Source organism: Gigantopelta aegis, chromosome 10 (assembly GCF_016097555.1).
Source record: "Gigantopelta aegis isolate Gae_Host chromosome 10, Gae_host_genome, whole genome shotgun sequence".
NCBI lineage: Eukaryota > Metazoa > Mollusca > Gastropoda > Neomphalida > Peltospiridae > Gigantopelta > Gigantopelta aegis.
In genome coordinates this window covers 8,043,738-8,068,104 of record NC_054708.1, presented here as the reverse complement: position 1 = coordinate 8,068,104, position 24,367 = coordinate 8,043,738, and the positions used below count along the sequence as shown (strand labels likewise).

General features: G+C 34.0%; 2 protein-coding genes across 2 annotated transcripts in view; one reads left to right on the top strand and one right to left on the bottom strand.

The window, feature by feature from the left end:
• Positions 1 to 10,192, top strand: part of LOC121382926 (hemicentin-1-like) — a 140,748-nt gene extending 130,556 nt beyond the window's left edge. Inside the window, exons 68-70 of the mRNA XM_041512607.1 lie at positions 3,972 to 4,094; positions 4,533 to 4,659; positions 5,897 to 10,192. Coding sequence (XP_041368541.1) covers positions 3,972 to 4,094; positions 4,533 to 4,659; positions 5,897 to 6,272 — 626 coding nt within the window. The 3' untranslated portion in view covers positions 6,273 to 10,192. The remainder of the gene's footprint in view (positions 1 to 3,971; positions 4,095 to 4,532; positions 4,660 to 5,896) is intronic.
• Positions 10,193 to 13,454: 3,262 nt separating this feature from the next.
• LOC121384453 overlaps positions 13,455 to 24,367 on the bottom strand; it is a 75,354-nt gene continuing 64,441 nt past the window's right edge. The window contains exons 4-6 of the mRNA XM_041514852.1: positions 23,019 to 23,086; positions 19,931 to 19,985; positions 13,455 to 19,086 (exon numbers count right to left, since the gene is read on the bottom strand). Coding sequence (XP_041370786.1) covers positions 19,048 to 19,086; positions 19,931 to 19,985; positions 23,019 to 23,086 — 162 coding nt within the window. The 3' untranslated portion in view covers positions 13,455 to 19,047. The remainder of the gene's footprint in view (positions 19,087 to 19,930; positions 19,986 to 23,018; positions 23,087 to 24,367) is intronic.

Sequence of the window (24,367 nt, the reverse complement as noted above, 5' to 3'; positions counted from 1 at the left end):
ATAATCATTTCTCCATTATCTTCCAGTGTTATCCTCTGTCCTCTGTTGTCCTCATCATTAAGTTGTCTTGTGAGTCTCCATAGTTTGCTTCCATCTCTCTCCATATTTAGAGCTGCTGTCTTTTCTCTCCAACTTTTTCTTCTTGCCTGTATTTTTGCTTTGAGATATTTTGCTTTCGCCTGCTGAAGCTTCAGGTTGTTGTCATGTGAGGGCTGTTCTTCAGCCTTTTTCCTAGATTCAGACATGTCATCCTGTAGTTTTTGAAGGTGGTTAGTCCAGTAGGGTTTGTAGTCTTTTCTAGCACCTCTTGGGATTGTCTCATGGGCTGCCTGAAGGATACATGCATTAAATTCCTTGACAACATGGTTGATATCCCTTCCTTTCACTTGCAAATTCTTTATCAGAGTGCTTGTTCCATGTCTGTAGATACCCCATTTTGCCTTCTTATAGTTCCAGCGTGGAAGTGGAGACTGAATGCTGATTTTTCTGTTGACAGTGAGGATTATTGGTCTGTGGTCACTGCCTCCTAACTGCTCTCCAACTTCTCTTTTCATATCTCTCTGGATGTCTTCGGTGCAGAAAGCAAGATCTGGAGTGGAGGTGGTGTGCCAACATCTGGAGTAAAACGTTGGAGTGTCATTTGGGTTGTTGACTAGAATCAGTTGATTTTCATCTTGCCAAGTTTCCACTTCTTCTCCACGTCGATCTATGTGATTGTATCCCCAGCTCTGTGAATGGCTGTTGAAGTCACCAACTGCTATGAAGTTTGCTTGAGATACCTCTATGGTGTCTAAGGACAGTGGTCGATCATTGGGACAGTAAAAATTTAGGATTTGTAATTCTTCTGCATTTGTTTTGACCTTGATCATTTGATATTCAGAATCCTGCATGTGCACTGATGTCTCATAAGCATGGATGTTGTTCCTGATGAGTGTCAGAATTCCTCCTTTATGGCGGTTTGTTCTGTCAGATCTGAAACATTGGTAGCCTCTGATTTTGAAAGCTTTGCTGTTTTGTAGATGAGTTTCTTGTACACAGCAAATGTTGATGGCTTTCTCATGTAGGAACTGTTCTAGTTCTGTCTTTTTGTTGAAAATTCCCTCAGCATTCCAGTGCATTACCTTGAGGGGTTGTTGTTTCTTTGCTGTTGTTGTTCGGCCAGTAACTTTCCTCCCTCGCCCCCTGGCACGGAAAAGCGAATGGGAAGGACCTCCAGTAGCATGGGGTGGACTCCATCGAGGCACGGAGCCCGACACTGCCTCATCCTGGGGGGACTTCAATGGGCAAGCATCATTTCTATTACATCTGTCTATTGGTATATTCATTTTGTGATTTTTGCGTGGTACTGTGGTTTTTTGAAGAGCGCCAGTGGCCCAATACCTCCGTCTTCAGCTCTGGTCTGAATTCAACTAAGAAACACATGACAATACCTTGTTTTGTCACAGGTGTGAAAATCCAACAACAATATTGTGACATAATTTCTTTTTTGGTTTGTTTGTGGTGACGACTACAGACGGGCAGCCAGCCAGTCATATCAAGCTTGATTCCATGGGCAGTCATCCTCACACTGTCACAGACACAACCACAAATAATGTCACTAATTAAGTAAACACCTAGTTGAAAATAGTCCATCAAGATAAACCTTTGTTTATTGTCCCTTAAAATGGTTTAAAATATAAATATTTCTAATGAAACGCGATGCTTCTAATGATACAAAAATAAACACACCCAGATCAAGATACTTGTAATTGTCACCGACAGAATTGGATCCTTATAATATGGCACAAAGCAAACTAGCAACACTGTGTACTTGATGTACATGTATGTATAAATGTGCAAAAACTTGTTTTATAAAAAATCAATTTATTAATAATAGTTATTTTTAAAGTGTCAACAATTAAATTCAATGAGCAACTTGTACACATATACGTGTACATGTATGTAGATATCACTTTAACTATTTACTTACTTGTTCTTTTCTTTTGTTGTTTCATTATTTCTTCATTTATAGATTTAAAAAAAAAAATCATTTATTTTAATTTGTAAATGGTATTAAATGGTATACGTTCTACAAACAATACAAAGCAACATGTAATAGTGATCAGACAGTTTGCAATTACTAATTATGGCTTAGTTCAAAAATACAAAAATAAGATATATTTTATGCATTGATACAATAATTATACCTATGGTTATGGGTACCTTTTCATCAGTAATCCAAATTTAAGAATAATAAATCTGGTTTTGAAAACTGATTCCTTCCCTCCAGTATTCATACATTTTTTAAATCATTTAATGAATGAAATCAGTATGGCTGTGAAATAAAGTGAATAATTTCATGTTGGTAATTTTATTTCACTATTTTTGCATATTTGTGGAAATGTAACCATGATTGCTGGACAATGTATTCGCAGTCATAATTGATTGATTTAAATTTTCTTGTAATTGTAATCGTAATCATAACATTCTCAAGTAATCGTCCCATCTCTGCATCACAATATATTTTGTGATATTTTACCATGTTAGTGTTCATTAATATTTAATCATCACAACATATTTTGTGATATTTTACTATGTTAGTGTTCATTAATATTTAATCAGCACGGTATATTTTGTGATATCTTATCATTTTAGTGTTCATTAATATTTAATCATCACAGTATATTTTGTGATATTTTACCATGTTAGTGTTCATTAATATTTAATCATCACAATATTTTATTTGTGATATTTTACCATTTTAATGTCTACTAATAAACATTTCACATTTATTTGTTCATCTCAATATATATTGTGGTATTTGACCATTTTAGTGTTTCACTTATATTTGATTATTTTGTGAAATCCGACCACTGATACTTGATCATGGTTTGTGATATCTTGCCATTTTAGTGTTTCACTTATATTTGATTATTTTGTGAAATCCGACCACTGATACTTGAACATGGTTTGTGATATCTTGCCATTTTAGTGTTTCACTTATATTTGATTATTTTGTGAAATCCGACCACTGATACTTGATCATGGTTTGTGATATCTTGCCATTTTAGTGTTTACTTTTTATATGATCAATATGTGCACAGTATCTTTTGTGATGTATCTCATCAATTTAGTGTTTCACTTTTTGATCATTAACACGATGTTTTAATGATACCTCATCATTTATTGTTTCACTTATTTTTTTATCATCATAGTAAGTTGTGCCTTACATCACTATGTTAGTGGTTCACCAGTATTTGATCATCATGTTTTTGGTTTATTATCATAGAATATGTTGTGATATCTCAGCATTTTAATGCTTCACTAATATTTGATCATCACCTGTATCTGTTGGTTCATATTTTGTGATATTTCACCATTTTTCCCTTTTGTTTTAATTTTCGCATCACGTTTTTTAATATCTTGTGATTCATCTATATTTGATCATCACAACATGTTTTGTGATATTTCACCATTTCAGTGTTTCACTTGCATCTCACCATTGTAACATTTTATTATCACAGTATGTTTTGTGATATAATCATTTTAATGTTTCACTTTTATAATCACAGTATGCTTTACAATATTGCATCATTTTAATGTTTCACTATAATTTGATAATCACAGCATATTTTGTGATATCTCATTTTAATGTTTCACTTTTATTTAATAATCACAGCATATTTTGTTGTAATTAATTTTAATGTTTCACTTTTATTGAATAATCACATTATGTTAGATTACTCACCATTTAATGTTTCACTTGTATCTCACCATTATAATGTTTCACCTATTTCATCATTCCATCATCTTACCATTTCAAAAGACATGTATTTTTATTGTTTAACTTCTCACCATGTGACTTGTTGTGTTCAGATATCGATGAATGTATTTTTATGTTTTAACTTCTCACCATATGACTTGTTGTGTTCAGATATCAATGAATGTATTTTTATGTTTTAACTTCTCACCACATGACTTGTTGTGTTCAGATATCAATGAATGCCGAAAGGATCACCACCCATGTCAGTACAACTGCACGAACATCGTCGGCTGGTATCGCTGTACCTGTCCTCCTGGCTACAGGCTCGGTGTTGACAGACATAAGTGTGTGGGTAGGTAGATCTTTAAATACTTCATAGGCCCGTTCACTTTAAACACTTACAGTATGTGATGTCTCAGAATTAAAATTATTATTATCTGTACAACAGCATTAGATGATAAGCTATAACAATTTGTATGGCAGTTACATATTATTAGTGCTTCGTGGGTTCTATATCAAGGGCTGTCCTGTGATCAAATGCATATAAAAGATTTCTTGCTGCTAACTGGCTGGAATAACACATGTGGTGGCAGTTGGTATCTTCTCATTCATTAACCCATTAACATATGTGTCCTGAAGAGACATTTAAGGCAGCTGATGTGTGTGCCCAAGGCAACATACTTTAACTTAATTGGATATAAGAACACAAATAAGTTAAATTAGCAACATCATTTTAAAAGAAAATATTTCATCCTCAGTTTCTCATCATTCTATGGTTGGTTTGTTTCAGATATAAATGAGTGTATTGAACAGAGAATCAGATGTGGTTCTGAGAAGATGTGCTTCAACACACGTGGATCATACTCTTGTATTGATATCCCCTGTCCCAAGGACTACGCCAGGGATCCCACAACTCAGTAAGTTCAATTTTTATCTGTATTTATTCCCTGTCTCAAGGACTATGCCAGGGATCCCACAACTAAGTAAGTTCACAATTCATCTGTATTCATCCTCTGTCCCAAGAACTACACCAGGGATCCCACGACTCAATAAGTTCAAAATTTATCTGTATTTATTCCCTGTCTCAAGGACTACGCCAGGGATCCCACGACTCAGTAAGTTAAATTTTCATCTGTATTTATCCTCTGTCCTAAGGACTACGCCATGGATCCCACAACTCAGTAAGTTCAAAATTCATCTGTATTTATTCCCTGTCCCAAGGATTATGCCAGTGATCCTACAACTCAGCAAGTTCAAAATTCATCAGTATTTATATTCACTTTCCCAAAGACTGTTATGCTCAGAACCATAGCTAACGTTGGAGCAAACGTTTTTACTGGTTATTGATATTGACGTTTTAAGCATGTAACCTCCATGAGATGGCTGCAAAATAGTATTTTCGAGCCTCTAGATTTCAAAGCTTCCTGGGGGACATGCCCCCGAAAACTCCTCCTAGTGTCTTGTGCCTTCAATGCTTGTTCGTTACAAGAATTCATCAGACCCCCACCCACCCCCCACCCCCCAAACAAAAAATCTTGGCTACTCCTTTAGATTCTATACTGTATCACATTTAATTGTGATTTTTGAAAAACATTATTTCACTAGCCTCTTAACATTATTCTGGAACTTTTTTTTGGAACTTTTGAGACCAATGGGGGAAAAAAACGATTTTTATATAAACAAAACTGAATTCTTTAAACAAGACTAAGATGAATCAGTAATTATAATCGATTGTAATCGATTACATTGCTAATGTAATCATAATCAGCAATTACTTTCATGATTACTCATAATCATTTATTGTTCAAATAATCTTTAAAGAATTCATTTCTGTTCATATAAAAACAGTGTTCGAGATTAACGATATCCCAATATCCCCGGGATACCAGAATTTAATTTTGGATACCAGACTTCAAGAACCCAGTATCCCACCGGGATACCATATAATACTAAATTCTCAGGTGGGATACCAGATTTTGAAATGTTAGTATCCAACTGGGATACTGGCCAAAACATTTAATCTCGAACACTGAAAAATCAGGGTTTTTTCCTTTGGTCTCAAAAGCTATGACAATTAGTTAGGCAATTATACTAAGAGACTGATGATATATTATTACATATATGTTAATGATTGTTATTGTATTTTTGTTCTAGGTATTGTGTTCTTGAGTGTGTGAATCCGAAAATCCCGTGTCCACCCGGAGCCAAGTACGCCGATGTGATTCAGTTCCACACGCTGTCACTGCCAAGCGGCAACATCGCCCAGGATCTCATTCGACTGACGGCGTTCAACCAGGACAACGTCATGCTCATTCACACAACCTTCAAAATACTCGACAACGACCCAAAACTCGAGTTCAAGATTCGAATGGAGGGCGGTAAAGGCGTGGTGTTTACTCTCGTGCCTCTCCGAGATGGCGGCTTGTATCGGATTAAAGTGAAAGCCAAATCATACGACAACCAACACCAGCATATACAGTATCAGACGACATTCATAATTCACATATCTGTATCACACTGGCCATTCTAGGACACTGGTTTGTGGGGATACAGGAGCGGTACGGAGTAGTGGGTCCAGAGCACAGTGTGTGAGGTTATATTCTACCCACAATCCCAGCCATCATGGTTGATTTTGGTTGCAAGAGAGAGTTCAGAAATACTACCAGAGATATGTGGTTAAACAAGATGGAGTCAGACTTAAAATAACTGAGTGTTATATGTTTATGTCCAGCAGATGTCTTTTGGAAGTGATATATTATTTACTGACAGTATTGGATAATTATTTTAAAATGTTTGTTTAATATGACCATGTAACATTTTATGTTTATATAATTTGAAATAAATTCTATGCAATTTACTATCACAGAACATTTCTTTTAGAACTAGAAAGCATGTAAGAATAAAATTTGATTGTTAATTTAGAATGTCTTATGTAAAAATTCATGAACTTAAAAGAAATGTTTTAAAACTTGTTTAGAATTTTGATTGAAACCTAGAAGTCTTTACAGTATGTGATGCAACAGTGCTTTACTTCAACAATGAGCTAATATTCAGAAAGATCAACATTAAAGCTAATTATGTTTTCTCAGTCTTGTTCCGTGTCATTTGAATGGCTTAATGATGACTATTATCCATATACTGTTCCATACCATTATGCCTATATACAGAGATGAAAGGTTTCTACATTTATCCGCAATTCTGGATTTTTAATTGTATGTAAAGTGTTTCCATATTTTCTGCTGTTTGTTAAAAAAAATTCTATTTTCTCTATCCAAAACTTAACATATGGTTTTGGCTGATACTTTACATATATTCGGAACTGTATTCACCATTTTAGATCGTTGTCCAAGCCTAACATTAGGGCCAAAACTCAGTACTAGTAGTAAAATTTCTGGATTATTTTTTTCAGAACCCATTTTCATCTCTGTATATAGGCCTTTATGTATGACATTTATTGAAAATAATGTCATTTTTAATGCTTCTTCGTACATCCTTTTATGATAAAAAAAAAATAAGGTTGAATTAAAAACATCTTATTTTATATTATTTTGAAAATAGGGTACATGTAGGTAGGTAGGAAAACATTTTTATTTTGGAAAATTATTTTATACAGTAAATTAATCAACACCAAAGTGATTGATTCGTATCATTTTGTTTATACCGGTAATAATTTTTGGGCTAGTCCTGGGTGAGCAAAACATTTCACCAAATTATGTCAACAAATGCAAATCCGGTCATTATTTTTCAACAAAATACCAATTGTTACAAGTTACTTTTTCGTCATATTAAAATAAAATTCACCTATTCCCAAAATTTACACCTGACAAATTTGGTGAGTGGCAGAGCTAGCTGTTATTTTTAAAAAGTAATTAGGCTCAGCAAGTGAAATACAGGATCTGTCTGGTAACCAAGAAAACTAAAATCTAGATTTTATTTCTCTCCTCATCACACTTAAATCGCATTATATGTTATCAGAAATTAGAAACCTTGTTTGAAAATTGCACTGAAATAATTCACTTGTTTCATAAAACTATTTCTCTTCTATTATGTTCAAACTTGTAAACCACTGAATAATTTAGATAATTATGTAGCAAATTTTGTTAATAATAATAAAATAGAAGTTTATCACCATTGTAAGATTCAAACACATAATTATTAATTGTTGACTGAAAGCTAACTATTCTGGCTACCATATAATATCATTAAAAAACCAACACACTGGGTCCCAATTATTTGTTCAGTTCAAACATTAGAGCTATGCTTAAAGTTAGATTTAGTTATAAACTTTGAATGTGTAGTCTTGGGTATCCTATATTCTTATATACAATGTGCAATGGAAAATGTTTTCAGGCAAATGTAGTATGCTATGACAATTACAGAAATCTTGTGCAATATAAAGTATACTCCGCTTCATTCAAAACATACCGGCTATTTTTTTACTTGTTATTGCTGTTGTATGTGTGTTGGGCTCACAATGGTAGAAATTTAGTTTTAGCCAATTTTCAAATACATAGAGAATATCCTTGAAAAATATTCAAAAGTGGCTTTTATTAGCCAAAAACTAAATGTTGTAGCCGCTTAGCATAAAAATTAGCAATTGGCTAAGTTGGAATGGACAGGGTGAGCCCTACATGTGTGTGAGGTTGCTATGAAACACACAAATCCTAACCCTTGTGAACAATTTTTGGGGTTATTCAACCAATTATCCAAAATCTATCAAATAATTATTATCACAGTTTGATTTTTTCTTGTATCCTTTTTACAACTACAAATCTGATTGGTGCATTTTCAACAGAGTGCAGTATATTTTATAATCTTTCTTTTTTTCAGGGGTGGGGGGTGGTATGGGGGGGTTGGTTCTCATAGTGAGTCTTTATTTTGCAGTCAAGTGCTATTATTTTTTTTTTTTTTTTTTAACATTTGTGATTTAAATGTTTGTGTTCTTATAATATAGATCATAATGTACTTTTTTTATTCACTTTATCCTTTTAATCATTTTATATAACAAACAAAACTGAGAAACAAATTGTGCTAAATGGTTAATGTATCAAGATATTTGAGGATATCTAATTTTCACAAGCCGAATGTGTTTAATAGTTAGTGTGTAAATATATACATTTATTGGTATATGAAAATATAACTATTATAATAAAAGACAAAGAATGTGATTCTGTATCCACGGATACTGAAAGACATAGATGTACATGTAAGTAATTTCTTCTTTTCGTTTGCTTGTTGACTACACGTCGAGGCCAGCAGTGACTATAAACGATACTGTTCTCTGTAGATCACTTCTTGTGCCATACAGCTTCTTCTTGAGAGTTGTTGTAGTTGTCCAGGTAGTCTCCCTCAGCTGGTGTAGGTTTATGTAGTCTTGGATGACATGTTTGGTCGTCTATTCTGCTTCGCCATACGAGCACATGGAAGAAGGTACCAGCCAGAACCTCTTATGCATATGCTGGTTCAGCCTGTTGTGTCCAGTCCTTAGTCGGAAAATGATGACCTGTTCCTGACGGGACAGCAAGTAATGATCATTGGTCTGTTTGGGAGGTCTATAGAGATTTAATATGGGATTTCATCTCTTCATGTAAGTGATTATGATGGTAATTTATAGTCCATCCTACAGCGAACACCTTTTTATTTACTATGAAATTTACTACAAGTTATTTATTTCTGAGCCGATTGATTTCTAAATTGGACACAAAAATATTTTTTTTTTTTTTTTTTTTTTAAAACACTTTTACTTTTTTTTACATTAAACCAAACTGAAATTATTTACAAAAAAACATATTTAGAGAATGACTATAGTACTTGGGGCATTTAGTACTTGGGGGCATTTAGTACTTGAGACATTTAGTACTTGAGGCATTTAGTACTTAGGGCAGATTTTTCTCATACATTGTATTCTTTGGTAGGTGGGATTATTACTGAAGTTGAATTTTGCTAGTATCCATGTACGGTAATTAGGTAATTAGTTTCTCCGACACTTGTGTCACTCTAAACTATAGACATCATGGTGTCGTGAAACATTTCTTCTGAGTAAAGTGCCACCCCATACATCTTTGCTTACAGCTGTATAGATCCGAGTCCACAGTGTTTATGTGATTTGTAACTCCAACATGAATACTTATTTGCTATGTCAGATTTTCTTAACTTTTCTGAACTCGTAAAAGTTAAATGGTACCAGGAAAAAATCGATAAGATTCTATAAATATCTGGGTGCAAATACTTATTGGCATTATTTTTTTTTTTTTACTTTTTAGTTTTACTACTGTAGCAAACAAATACATACAGAGAAACAAAGGTCATGCATTAAATTAATTTTTATGTGGCTTTTAGTTTTAAACTATGCATGTTTCGTACATGCACTCCAACTGGTTTGGAAAATAAACTTTGTAAATGTTTTAGTTATCACTTATATACTGTTATAATAAAACCTTCTTAAACTGACGTTGTTTTATTGTTGTTTATGTATTACATAAATATTTGTGTAGATATGCTGTGTATTTACTGAAATAGTGTGGTCACTTTGAATTATTACAAAGTTCTTGCAACTAGAAGTCATTAGATCATTACTGGTGACAAAGATGACTGAAAGCATGACACGTAGTTTGTTTTGTTTAACAACACCACTAGAGCATATTCATTTATTAATCATCAACTATTGGATGTCAAACATTTGGTAATTTGGACATATGGTCTTAGGAAAACTTAGGAAATATGCATCATCCCACAGACAGGATATACCAGTCATGGTGCACTGGTTGGAATGAGAAATAGCCCAATGGGCTCCCTGGTGGGGATGGATCCAAGACCAGCCGCTTTACCACTGTGCTACATCTCACCCCTCAGAGAGAGAGAGAGTGAGTGAGTGAGAGAGAGAGTGTGTGAGTGAGTATGACAGTATCTAAATTACTCTCAGTTTTAGTCCACCGACACTTCAGCACATTTTAAACTGTGACTAATTTGTTGTCTAACATAGTAATTAAAAAGAAACTCAAATTATAACAAATCATTTTATTACTCTGAAAGGTAATCTCAAGAGGTGAATGAATCCAGTTAAAAGCTTAAAATAATAAATATTTTGTACACAGTCCAATTAGCACAGTTTCACAGTCCATAATCTTGTAATAATACAAACGGGCAGCACATCTAGTATGCTTGTCAGTCACAATAATACAAAATAGCATATTTTGTACTAATTTCAGAAACAAAAACGAGAATCTCAAAACATGCTTGCTATACATGTATCTAATGAGGGAATGTTAAAAGCTAAATCTTGTTTATTTATAAACAAAAAATAATAGTAATAATATTTGAAGAGAAAAACAACAATAAAAAAAAGCCAGTTCAGTCATGAAGACAAATATTGAAAAGGAAAACCGTAAGCTACTTCTTTGAAACCAACACAAATATTTTGTAGCTGCAAGCCATGTCAACAGGTTTGAACAATGTCACTTTGCCAAGATGTAATAGCTTTGTGTAATAATGTTACTTTGCCAAGATGTCACAATTTTGTGTAAAGCAGTCAACTTAAAATGAGTTTCATATGACATTTTTTAAATTTCCGTATCTATACATTCAGTGCAGTTTTACCACACTGTAGATGGATACGGTTTCATTTGAACAGCTGAGGATAACGATTAGTTACCTTTGTGCTTGCTCAAGATATCTTGTAATAAATGCCTTGATTCATTGTATGTATTGATGATTCTAATAGTAACTGAAATGGCTAGACATTGCCAATAAAGAAATTAATTTCAAAAACATTTTCATACTGTTTCAACCTTTTAAAAATTTATTTTTAAAAACAATTTTGCTAATGTATCTGACCAAAACAAATCTGTTGGGGGTTTTTCTGCTATACTTTTTAAATTACTGAAATAAAAGTTATCAAAGATTGTGTTATTCAAGTAACATTTAATGTTTTTTCTTATGAAATATTTCACCAAATTGAACAAAAACAAATACATTTTGTTTATGTCAGTTAGGAACCACACCTACTTCTGTTATTTACATGTATATAGATAGTATGAAATGTTTTAGTTGCCAAATCAAAAACAATTGGTCGTATATCATATTAAAGGCTGAACTGATAGTTTACAATTGTAACCAGCTAAAATGTATTGCTTATGGGCCAGCTGAGTTCCCCACTAGAGATTAAGTGTTGGGTTCTTGGCCTATTCCAAAATTACCGGCCTCGGTGGCGTCGTGGCAGGCCATCGGTCTACAGGCTGGTAGGTACTGGGTTCGGATCCCAGTCGAGGCATGGGATTTTTAATCCAGATACCGACTCCAAACCCTGAGTGAGTGCTCCGCAAGGCTCAATGGGTAGGTGTAAACCACTTGCACCGACCAGTGATCCATAACTGGTTCAACAAAGGCCATGGTTTGTGCTATCCTGCCTGTGGGAAGCGCAAATAAAAGATCCCTTGCTGCCTGTCGTAAAAAGAGTAGCCTATGTGGCGACAGCGGGTTTCCTCTAAAAACAGTGTCAGAATGACCATATGTTTGACGTCCAATAGCCGATGATAAGATAAAAAATCAATGTGCTCTAGCGGCGTCGTTAAATAAAACAAATTTTTTTTTTTTTTTTTATTCCAAAATTGTTTAAATCAAATACTACTACTACTTTTTTTTTAATGTTCATATGATGGTTGCCACAGAAATGGATACTGTATAACTACACAGTATTAAATCTGTTAACACTTCTCTTGTATTCACAACTTACTGACGTCAGAAAAGCAAGTCCGTAAACACGATTTAATTGCTATGGTAACACGGTCAAAATCATCTGTATGCAAAAATATTTTTCAACAGTTCACAAAACGGAAGACTGGTATTGTCTTCTGGCATACACAAAACTAGTTGGAAAATTAATTTTACTTTGGATTTTATAATAAATAATATTTTTTAAAAAGCATTTAGTTTTATATTAAACATACGATAACAAAAACAAAAAAGTGGGTTTCCAGGAACATGACAAAACCGGTAGAGTAGGTCAGCTGGACATTTTTTGTTTTTGTTTTTGTTAATACATTTATCCCTATGGGTCTAAATAAAATGTTACAAATGTACTCTTTTTATCTGTATATTAATAATAAAATGTTACAAATGTACTCTTTTCATCTGTATATTAATAATAAAATGTTACAAATGTACTCTTTTCATCTGTATATTAATAATAAAATGTTACAAATGTACTCTTTTTATCTGTATATTAATAATAAAATGTTACAAATGTACTCTTTTTATCTGTATATTAATAATAAAATGTTACAAATGTACTCTTTTCATCTGTATATTAATAATAAAATGTTACAAATGTACTCTTTTCATCTGTATATTAATAATAAAATGTTACAAATGTACTCTTTTCATCTGTATATTAATAATAAAATGTTACAAATGTACTCTTTTCATCTGTATATTAATAATAAAATGTTACAAATGTACTCTTTTTATCTGTATATTAATAATAAAATGTTACAAATGTACTCTTTTCATCTGTATATTAATAATAAAATGTTACAAATGTACTCTTTTTATCTGTATATTAATAATAAAATGTTACAAATGTACTCTTTTTATCTGTATATTAATAATAAAATGTTACAAATGTACTCTTTTTATCTGTATATTAATAATAAAATGTTACAAATGTACTCTTTTCATCTGTATATTAATAATAAAATGTTACAAATGTACTCTTTTCATCTGTATATTAATAATAAAATGTTACAAATGTACTCTTTTTATCTGTATATTAATAATAAAATGTTACAAATGTACTCTTTTTATCTGTATATTAATAATAAAAAAATTGAAATAAAAACCAATAGGGTCGTCCTTTTTTTCTAGGTAGGGTCAGGTTCCCGAAAACACACAATTTCTTATTAGGTCTTACAAAAAATAATGTAATAAATGTCTTAATATAAAATGGTAAATGGTTGGATTATTACAAAAATGCATAATTAGCATAGCTGATGAATTATAATGAGGTGAAGAATAACCCAGTGCCCAACTGACAAAAAGTGAATAAAATTAATATTGCATGTAACACTCTTAGCTGTCGTCTTTGAGACTGACAGTCTATGAATTGAAAACAAATCTGAAAATCTGACGACAATCGAATAAAGAAAAATGATAATACATATATATATGTGCTATATATTACCCTCTGATGACAAACCAATAAACATGATACCATACATATGTTATATATTACTCTCTGATGACAATCCAATAAACATGATACCATACATATGTTATATATTACCCTCTGATGACAATCCAATAAACATGATACCACACATATGCTATATATTACTCTGTTCACAACAATACATATCACAGGGACACACTTGTGTCAAAAATACAGCATAACAAATATTTCAATTTGTGCAATCAACATGTCCTGTTATAGAGCACAATTTCCGGCTAAATGCACTATACAATGTAGAACTTCAAAACTCCCCCCCGCCCAAAAAAACAAAACCCCAACAACCCCAAATTACCCACCTAAACATTCAGTTTTCTTATCATTACAGGTATTATTATCCACATAGTTCAAGATATACAGGGAAATATAACCAGTATGACACACGTGTGTCACAATGATTTCATATGCACAACAAATGACGTAATTTTAGGAAGCGACATCATAACTTAATGTAGATTCCCCAGTCTTAGCTTTGTGTAATCGCTTATGACATCATTTTCTCGTCTCTTTCTAGTTAGTTTTGAAACAGTTTGACATGGTCCTAGCTTGTTATTCATGAAAATAATATTATGGATAAATTGGATAATAAAGAAATTATTACACTCGCTGTCGCTCGGGCAGTACAAGAATCCTGACACGAGTTTCATAAAATCAGTGCGACACACAAGCTCGTGTAATAATCTCTATTTATTTCAACATGTTTTTAAATCCTAGTCAGCATGGTAACATTTTGGCCTGGGACATAGATTGATACATTTTAAAAATCAAATAATGTAAATAATGTAAATAATGTAAATAATGTTACAAGTTGGTTACAGGGCTAGCTCTGGCTCTGGCACTCGACACATTTGCCAAATGAGGATATTAAAAATATATATATATATATTTATTTTTTTCGCCACATAATTTCATGTGATAATTGATATTGTGTTAGAAAATAATGGGGGAATTGAAATTTAATAGATAATTTGATAAAATGTTCTGCTCATACTAATATATATAGCCCTGAGTTAGTCTACAATATTTTTGTGAATTTTGTCCTATAAGCATAGTTTTGCTGTCCCCACCAAATCCGGTCCCACCAGTGGTTCAAATAATAAACTACATACTGATTGTTAAACATCTAAAAATCTAAATTAAAATATAACCATAATTATCAATGCAAAGTTCACAGAAACAGATGTGCCTTCATGTCACGCCTTGATAACAAAGCGTCAATACAAGACAAAGGTTTAAAACCTTGTCCTTGAGAGGAACCCAGCGAAACCGCTTGTACCTACACAATGTATGTTGGTGAAGTGAATTCATTTAGATGGCAGTTGATAGCCTTGTTCGTGCAATATCTTCATCGGAAGTTCATCCATAAAATCTGGTATTTCCCTATTACACATGTACATCTATCTCAGATTAATAGCAATGATAAATAAATATACAAGTTAATAAATAAATAAACAAACAACTATACAATTCAACAGGTGAGATCATAAGGAACTATAAAACTGGTACAGTCCAAATTCTAAAAGCGTATAGATCGTTTAGTTATTTTTAAATATATATTTAATAGGTGAACTTTGAGTAGTAATTTTGCTGTCATCTGTTATCATATTGCTACTACAATTACAAAAGATGTAGTAAAACGTGTAAAAGTTCAGGAACCAATATTGCGATATTTCTCTAAATACAGTAAGGAATGACGATGTTTATGATTATATACTTCTATATATTATTGCAAGTCAAGGGGTAATGGACATTTTCTCATACATGGCAGATTGAATACTGAATGATTAGATGATTTATGGGGAAGTGTTACAAGTAATCTGTATAACAGGCTGCACCAGTGGTTGTTGTAGTTTATCCAAGAAAGTCAAATTGGACTCTTATAACACCAGTACTGCTATACAATAATCTGCATAACAGGCTGCACCAACGGTTGTAGTTTATCTGAGAAAGTCAAATTGGACTTCCAGGTGGACACAAATGTAGTACAAAAAAATTCAGGTAACATCTGTGATGTCATGGACACCAACAATAGTGATTTATTCTTAAATATACAGCTTGTAAGTTTAGCAGGATTTCATGCTTCCACGAATCCCAAAATTTTGGTTCGGAAGTGTAGGAGTATGAGACGAAGTTCCAAAACATCTATTGTACATTACATCATATTTGTGATTCCTGCGCAATCCTAAAAATGGATCCCCCAATTCATTGCCTGATACAGAATTCAGGAATTTGATATTAATGCTTTAATGTGCAAGTTATGTTACAGGATGATGCCCATTTGGATTCTTATTCATTTTCTGATTCACTGAACTGACAAATACTATCAAATAAACATGTTTTACACACCTCCTAAGTTACTAGAAACATGATGTGTGCTATTACTGCAATGCACACGTCAGTTGCCAAGAATCTCGAGTTCAAATTTTTCTGTAAACTAAACAGACTTGTATTGCTTATATGAAGATGCCATTTCTTACATGCCCCATGGAGAGAAGACTGTGTGGGATTTCTGGAATCACACAGCGATCTTCCATGCATATTTGATATCAGTTTCCATGGTGATGACACATATGCCACAGCCACACCATACAACATGTAGGTTTAACATTTATCTTAACATTTATCTTACAGCTCATTGTTTAAACAACAAACCCAGCTCACTTTCAGTCGTAAGACAAATGGTATCTAATGGCCAGTCACTTAGTAGGAAAAATTATTTCAGTCTGATCAAGAAAAGAAAACACAATTATGAAATGAAATGAAATTTAAACAGAAGATGTTACTATTGCACTTTCAGATTAAATGTGCTATGATAAAACATAACAAATGTGTAATACATGTACACTGTATATTCCATGGAATTCCATGTTGGTAATATTATACTCTATTGTACTGAACTGTAATATTATACTCTATTGTACTGAACTGTCATATTATACTCTATTGTACTGAACTGTAATATTATACTCTATTGTACTGAACTGTCATATTATACTCTATTGTACTGAACTGTAATATTATACTCTATTGTACTGAACTGTAATATTATACTCTATTGTACTGAACTGTCATATTATACTCTATTGTACTGAACTGTCATATTATACTCTATTGTACTGAACTGTCATATTATACTCTATTGTACTGAACTGTCATATTATACTCTATTGTACTGAACTGTCATATTATACTCTATTGTACTGAACTGTCATATTATACTCTATTGTACTGAACTGTCATATTATACTCTATTGTACTGAACTGTCATATTATACTCTATTGTATTGAATTGTCATATTATACTCTATTGTACTGAACTGTAAAACCAAACATATAGACAGGTAACACAAAACACAGACCTTTAGTATAAAAAAGTGAATCTATTTTGAAATAAGAGTTTTTGTAAAAGCTTCCCATGAATGGGTGCAATCATATTTATTGCACACACCATATTCCTACCAAAAGATGGGGGGTGGGCATCTATCTGGTCATATGTTTCAACTTTATGTCAGCTATCCTGCTACCTATTGCTCAACTTAACACTTCTACTACCATACAAGTCAATAGCTCTGATAGTAGTACGTCCTCTAAATCCCACACCTTTGCCAATAGGTGGAATACTCAATTTGTAGACCTCTGTTAACTTCTGGACTATACAATGAACATACCTATTTGCCAGTAGGCGGAATACTCAATTTGTAGACCTCTATTAACTCCTGGACTATACATTGAGCATACACGTTTGCCAGTTGGTGGAATACTCAATGTGTAGACCTCTGTTAATTACCTCCTGCACTATACAGTGAGCACACTGTGCAGGGTTAGTACAACTACTGGACAGAGCCTAGATAGCAGGGGACTGGGGGGGGGGGGGGGGTGTGTGTGTGGGGAGGGTGGTGCATGGGTGTGTGTGTCAAAGACAGCAGGATTGTGCCTCGATTGGATATAAGCAGGAAAACCAAGTTGAAACAGTAAGACTGTCTAATATTTAAATTATTTTCTAGTCTTCATAATGTTTTAATTTAACATCTTGCCAGTTGAACTAAAAAAACATAAAACCAGCTGTATTGGTCAAAATTCAGTATGTTGAAAATATTATCAATACCATCCAGCTGTATTGGTCAAAATTCAGCATGTTGCAGATATTATCAATACCATCCAGCTGTATTGGTCAAAATTCAGCATGTTGCAGATATATGATCAATACCATCCAGCTGTATTGGTCAAAATTCAGTATGTTGCAGATATTATCAATACCATCCAGCTGTATTGGTCAAAATTCAGCATGTTGCAGATATTATCAATACCATCTCAGGCATGGCAGGAATTTATATGGGAGGGTGTCTAGGCTCTGGTGAGCAATGTTTCTAGGTGGGTGGGCGAGTCATGCTCCCCGGAAAATACACTGTGAAAAAGAGAAAATTCACTAGAGTTGGGGGTGGGGAGGTTTGACTCCCAAAACCTTCCCATGCATACATGCCAGCATCTCCAGTTTGTTTTAGCATAAACATGTGATCAGTGTGTGCTAAAACAAAGTCACAGAGAATTGATACAAGGTCAGCACTTTATAAAAGAGGAAGACAGATCCTTAAGATTTCTGTACATGAGTGTTTTGAGATTTCTGTATATGAGTGTTTTGAGATTTCTGTACATGAGTGTTTTAAGACAGATCCTTAACATTTCTGTACATGAGTGTTTAAGGCAGGTCAAGATGACATCTTCCAAGAGGGTAACTATAAAACTCAAATATCCATACCAAAATTGCTTTACAAAAGAAAGGTGATTAAAACGTGAAAAATTAAATAAATAAAAATCAGTCGGGCATAATCACTATTGACTATCTGTCACATTGCATTTTAGTTTTACCTGTACACGTATGAACAGTTGACATCTGTTTTGCCAACTGCTACAATGAGATCCCTGAAGAATGAAGTATGATAAAGCATGCAGCTTTGGTGTAATATAAACACACATGTTCGAATTCATCCATCTCCAATGTAAGAACATAGGAGACGGTGGATGAAGTTTTTACATTACAATAGTCTTAATATCTCTTTCTTTATAGAGTCAATATTCGTATCCACTAGTCTTCAGATTCTGAATGGGATAAATAATCTCGACCCTGAAAATATAAATATACAAAATAATAAATATATTTATTGTTAAAGGCTGAAAATTGCTTTGTTCAAGAGAATACTATATAGTATTTAAATAACAAATGTTTGATGTATATTTGAAAACAAACACCAATATTGGAGTGTCTTAGGTAGATAGCTTGCAGACGGGCACGTTGGACCAATGGGCATTCTGCTTGCAGGCAATGGAAAGCAGATAGGCAGGAGTTTGGACCAATGGGCATTGTGCTTGCAGGCAATGGAAAGCAGATAGGCAGGAGGTTGGGCCAATGGGCATTGTGCTTGCAGGCAATGGAAAGCAGATAGGCAGGATGTTGGGCCAATGGGCATTGTGCTTGCAGGCAATGGAAAGCAGATGGGCAGGAGGTTGGGCCAATGGGCATTGTGCTTGCAGGCAATGGCAAATAGGCAGGAGGTTGGGCCAATGGGCATTGTGCTTGCAGGCAATGGAAAGCAGATAGGCAGGAGGTTGGGCCAATGGGCATTGTGCTTGCAGGCAATGGAAAGCAGATGGGCAGGAGGTTGGGCCAATGGGCATTGTGCTTGCAGGCAATGGCAAATAGGCAGGAGGTTGGGCCAATGGACATTGTGCTTGCAGGCAATGGAAAGCAGATGGGCAGGAGTTTGGGCCAATGGGCATTGTGCTTGCAGGCAATGGCAAGCAGATGGGCAGGAGTTTGGACCAATGGACATTGTGCTTGCAGGCAATGGCAAGCAGATGGGCAGGAGTTTGGACCAATGGACATTGTGCTTGCAGGTGGGCAGAAGGTCGGACTGGCAAGAAGGTGAGTAGCTGGACAGATGGACATAGTTACAATAAAGTTTTCTTACACTTTCTATTTTCTCATCCAACAGTCGGAAAAACTCAACTTGGCTGCTGGTCATTCTACAAAAAACAACAACAGAATAAGTAAAATAAAAAATAAAAAAACAATATGTGTGGTTCCAGTTACTTGACAGACCCTAATTTGTTTACACAATTTTCACCCACCTAACCCTTTTTGTCTACCTGCTATCTTGAAAACAGTGAGAAGACGCAACATTTTTTTTTAAATGCTACTTTATTGCTCTTTACCAAGACAGTTTGGCAGATTTTGGGAATAATTTTTGTGCAAGTTATAGCTTATCTACCTGCCTACCCTAAAAAACACCTTTTTATTTGGCCTAAAAAGACAGCTATTTATATGTCTCCATATCAACCTAATCTATATTTATTTATTTTTAACACAACAATTAATCAAGATAGTAAAACCCCTCTTAAACTGGACAACCACATGACCAAGGAAAAAGTCCTGTTTTTAGAGGTACTGGTATCTGGTTTAGACAAGTTCTGTGCTGTACTGATACTTAACAAGGCACCATGAAAAATGTCAAATATTTAGGGAATACCAGCTTACAGGGTGACCTGTTTTGAGATAATTCTGGTTTACAGTGGGTTCGGTTAGAGGAGTTTTATTGTACAATCAATACTGAAAACTATTTGTGATGGCACAGAGACAAAAAGAAGGACAGAAGACGAGATAACAACATCAATACACATGTTTGTTGCATGGCACGACAATGCGAGGACCCGTTGCCTATGAACACTGTTTACTCAAACACCAAGTTTTGTCATGCTCCCCGCCAGAGACGCTGAGTCAATATCTTACTTATTTCAGAGCGCCAGTTTACCAGGCTCTCGCTGGATCAATACATGGCACAATGATAACCAATTCTGACAAGACAATTGAGCATTAACACTTTCATTCTGCATATTATTCTCCGAGGGTAGTGACACAAAACAAGATGTACAGTGAGTTCTGTCATCACAGAATACTTGAAACCCATCTTATATATAGAGTTCAAATGACAAACAGCGGCATTAACTCAAATCATCCTGGGCAACAGCAATTTCATAGCATATAATAGCTAGTATGAAATATTAATGAGTTCAACACTTCAAATAATACAGGTAAAACCTAACAATAAAAAGCCTTTTAAACTGCACCCCAAAAAAACTGAATTTTAGTAACCTGTGAATGGTTTTAATACTCTCACCCCTGTAAATACCAAACGTCTACTAAATTGATGCTTTAGCAGTTTGTATATACCCCTTTCGGACATTTTTGAGATTTTAATTTCATTTTTAGATTGTTTTTTGCATTTTTTTTGTTAATGTTTTTTTGTTGTTGTTGTTGTTTTGTTTTCTGGGGGGATCAGATCCTACTGATGCATTGTATTCTTTGTTGTAATGTGACACCATTAGAGCACATTGATTTATTAATGATTGGCTACTGGATGTCAAACATTTGGTCATTCTGATAAGTAATCATCAGAGGAAACCCGCTACAGTTTTCCTAATGCAGCAAGGAATCTTTTATATATATTTTCCCACAGACAGGAAAGCACACACCACAGCCTTTGACCAGTTGTGGTGTACTTGCTGGAACAAGAAAAAACCTATCAGCTGAATGGATCCACTGAGGTGGTTCGATCCTGTGAGGCAAGCACCTCAAGCAAGCACTCAACCGACTGAGCTAATTTCCCCCCACCCCCACCCCACCCCACCAAAGCTATAAGACTTCATCCAATGTTAATTTAAAATCTGCTCATGAAAAGATTTGATCGGGCTTGTGGGGGCTGTGCCATGCTCCTTGAACACAAATCAATTTTACAAGCATAACAATATGAGGCAGACCTCGACTGGACTACTGACGTCATACACTTTCTTCTTACAACACCTTGTTAATTGATGTCGCAGATTCCTCCACTCATTTCCTGGCACTTGGGATGCTGTTAGCAATAGTTATTTATATGTACATTCTACACCAAACTTCAAAATTCTAAGACAGGCAAAAAGATGTACTGCCATATAAAAATTGCTAAGAGTTGAGATGTCTTCCAAGTACTAAGTTATTTGATATTAAAAATGTTCTTCCCTTGTTAATACAAATTAAAAATATTTGACAGCCATCATCAGTCCTAACAGAGGAGGGATTTAGGTCAGTCAGTACAGTGCTCACCTGAGATGCTTGGATTGGAGGATCAAACCCCCTTGGTGGACACATTATCTGGTGACATTTTACCCCCAGTGCTCCACTACTGGTATATCAAAGGCTGTAGTGGCACATTCGAATAAGCACTTGTACGTTTGTCCCGACAAGTGAAAATTTTCTTGGACAAGCATAATGTACATCAGTGGTTATCCGGTTGACAAGTAATACAAATATAAAGCAGTATGATAATTTGTATCAATGCTGCAAGTTTCCACTTTTGAACAAGTGAAAATATTGGTGGACAAGTACATTTTTAGATGTGCTTGTCTGGTGAACAAGTAAAAAATTCAGCTTATTTCTATCACCGTGTGCAGGGAAGATATTGTTTAGTACGTATCGCGTCACAATTCGCTGCACAAGTTTCAGAGATCGTTACACAATTTTAAAACATTAAACAGTAGTTGCTAATCAATTTTCAATGGACTAAAAATGCCACTAAAAGATTTTGAAAAGAAAATGTTCCTTGACGTGCTGTCATGTCTGTGGGAAAGTCGGGCACAGCAAAGCAGGAGGGGCTGAATCAAAAATATTATTTGTAGTAAATCTTAAGGCAGAGATGAAATTTTCTTGCAGAATACAGGAAATTGCATTTCAAGACATCTATTTTTAATTTTTTTTACAGGGGAGCATACCCCTGAACCCTCTAGAAACTTTGCTTTGCACCATTGATCTCAGTCAGCCCCATCCCCGCCCCTCAATGTCTACTTGCTTCTGCCATGCCTGAAAGTGCATATAAAATATCCCTTGCTATTGAAGGAAAAATGTAGTGAGTTTTCGTTGAAGGCTACATGTCAGATGATTAATTAATCAGTGTGCTCTAGTTGTGACGTTAAACAAAATAAACATTCCATCAGTCGTAACAAGTCCTAAGGGAGACAACTCACAGCACTGTTTGATTTGTTAATGTCTGTGTCTTGTCTTTGTCTTTGGAAACTGTCAGCAACTTCCCATCCTGAAAAAAAAACAATTAGACAAATTATTTATTTTATTTATTATTTTTACATACTGTAATTTAATAAGCCATTTTTGTCCTATAACTTACCCATAATATCCAGGTCTTAAACTCATCTGATATTTACCATTATTTACTCGGTTAATAATGTTTTGCTGTCAATGGGTCATTTGTTTACAGCCAACGAGACTTGTATACCTGAGCGTAATGTTTTGATGAGATTTAGTTGAAGTGTGTAACGTCAAACTACATTTGTGCTAATCGTGATGACATCATATTACAAGTGAGGCGACTTCAGAACTTTGATTTACTAAATATTGAATGAAAATGTTATTTTAGAAGTGTTATAGGATAAATAGAATTCACTACTCGTGTTTTTTAATATGTAAAATATCAACCTCGTTTAGTTAATCAGTATTTGTCTCAACAGAGCCTCGACAAATATCGATTAACATAGACTCGGTTGATATTTTCCATATTAAAAAAAACTTGTAACAAATCCTCTATTTATTTCATAATTACAGTTTGATTCTAGCTGTTTGATTAACAGTTTATAAGACAGTGATTAAGTAAAGAGACAGAAGTTTCATGAAAACATCATCTGAAACGGTGTATAGGAAAATGATACATGTAATAACAACATACTTTTCAACTACTAAAATTAAACTCTAATTTCATACCATATGGCTTGCACATACCTAGATACAAAACATATCATACCTGTACAATATGCTACATGTAGTTTGTAATGTATTTTATAGATCAGTGCTTGCTAAAAAAAATGACACAAACAAACCAATTGACTTTTTTAGATCAATTACCGTGAAATCCTTTATGAGAGACTTAATTTGTATGGTTTTGCTAAAAAGCACATTTCATTGGGTACATTGAAAGGTTATATCTAAATTCACATTTTATATTACATATATTTTCATTGTGTTCTTAAATTAATTGACTTAACGAGTCCACATATTACATGGAAATTAGACCACCACAAACCAAAGTGATTTCACTGATTTTATTCAGGGTTTTGGTTCTCAAATTTGACTTGATGCCCATGGCTTTGACTTTGAGTCGTTTTACAAAAAAAAGGTGGGAATTTTCAGTTTCATTACAAAAACATCCCATTAATCTAAATTAATTTTAAAAAGTACTTAATACTATACATGTACGTGTATTAAATCAATTAATACTATACATGTACGTGTATTTATTCAAATTAATACTATACATGTACGTGTATTTATTCAAATTAATACTATACATGTACGTATATTTATT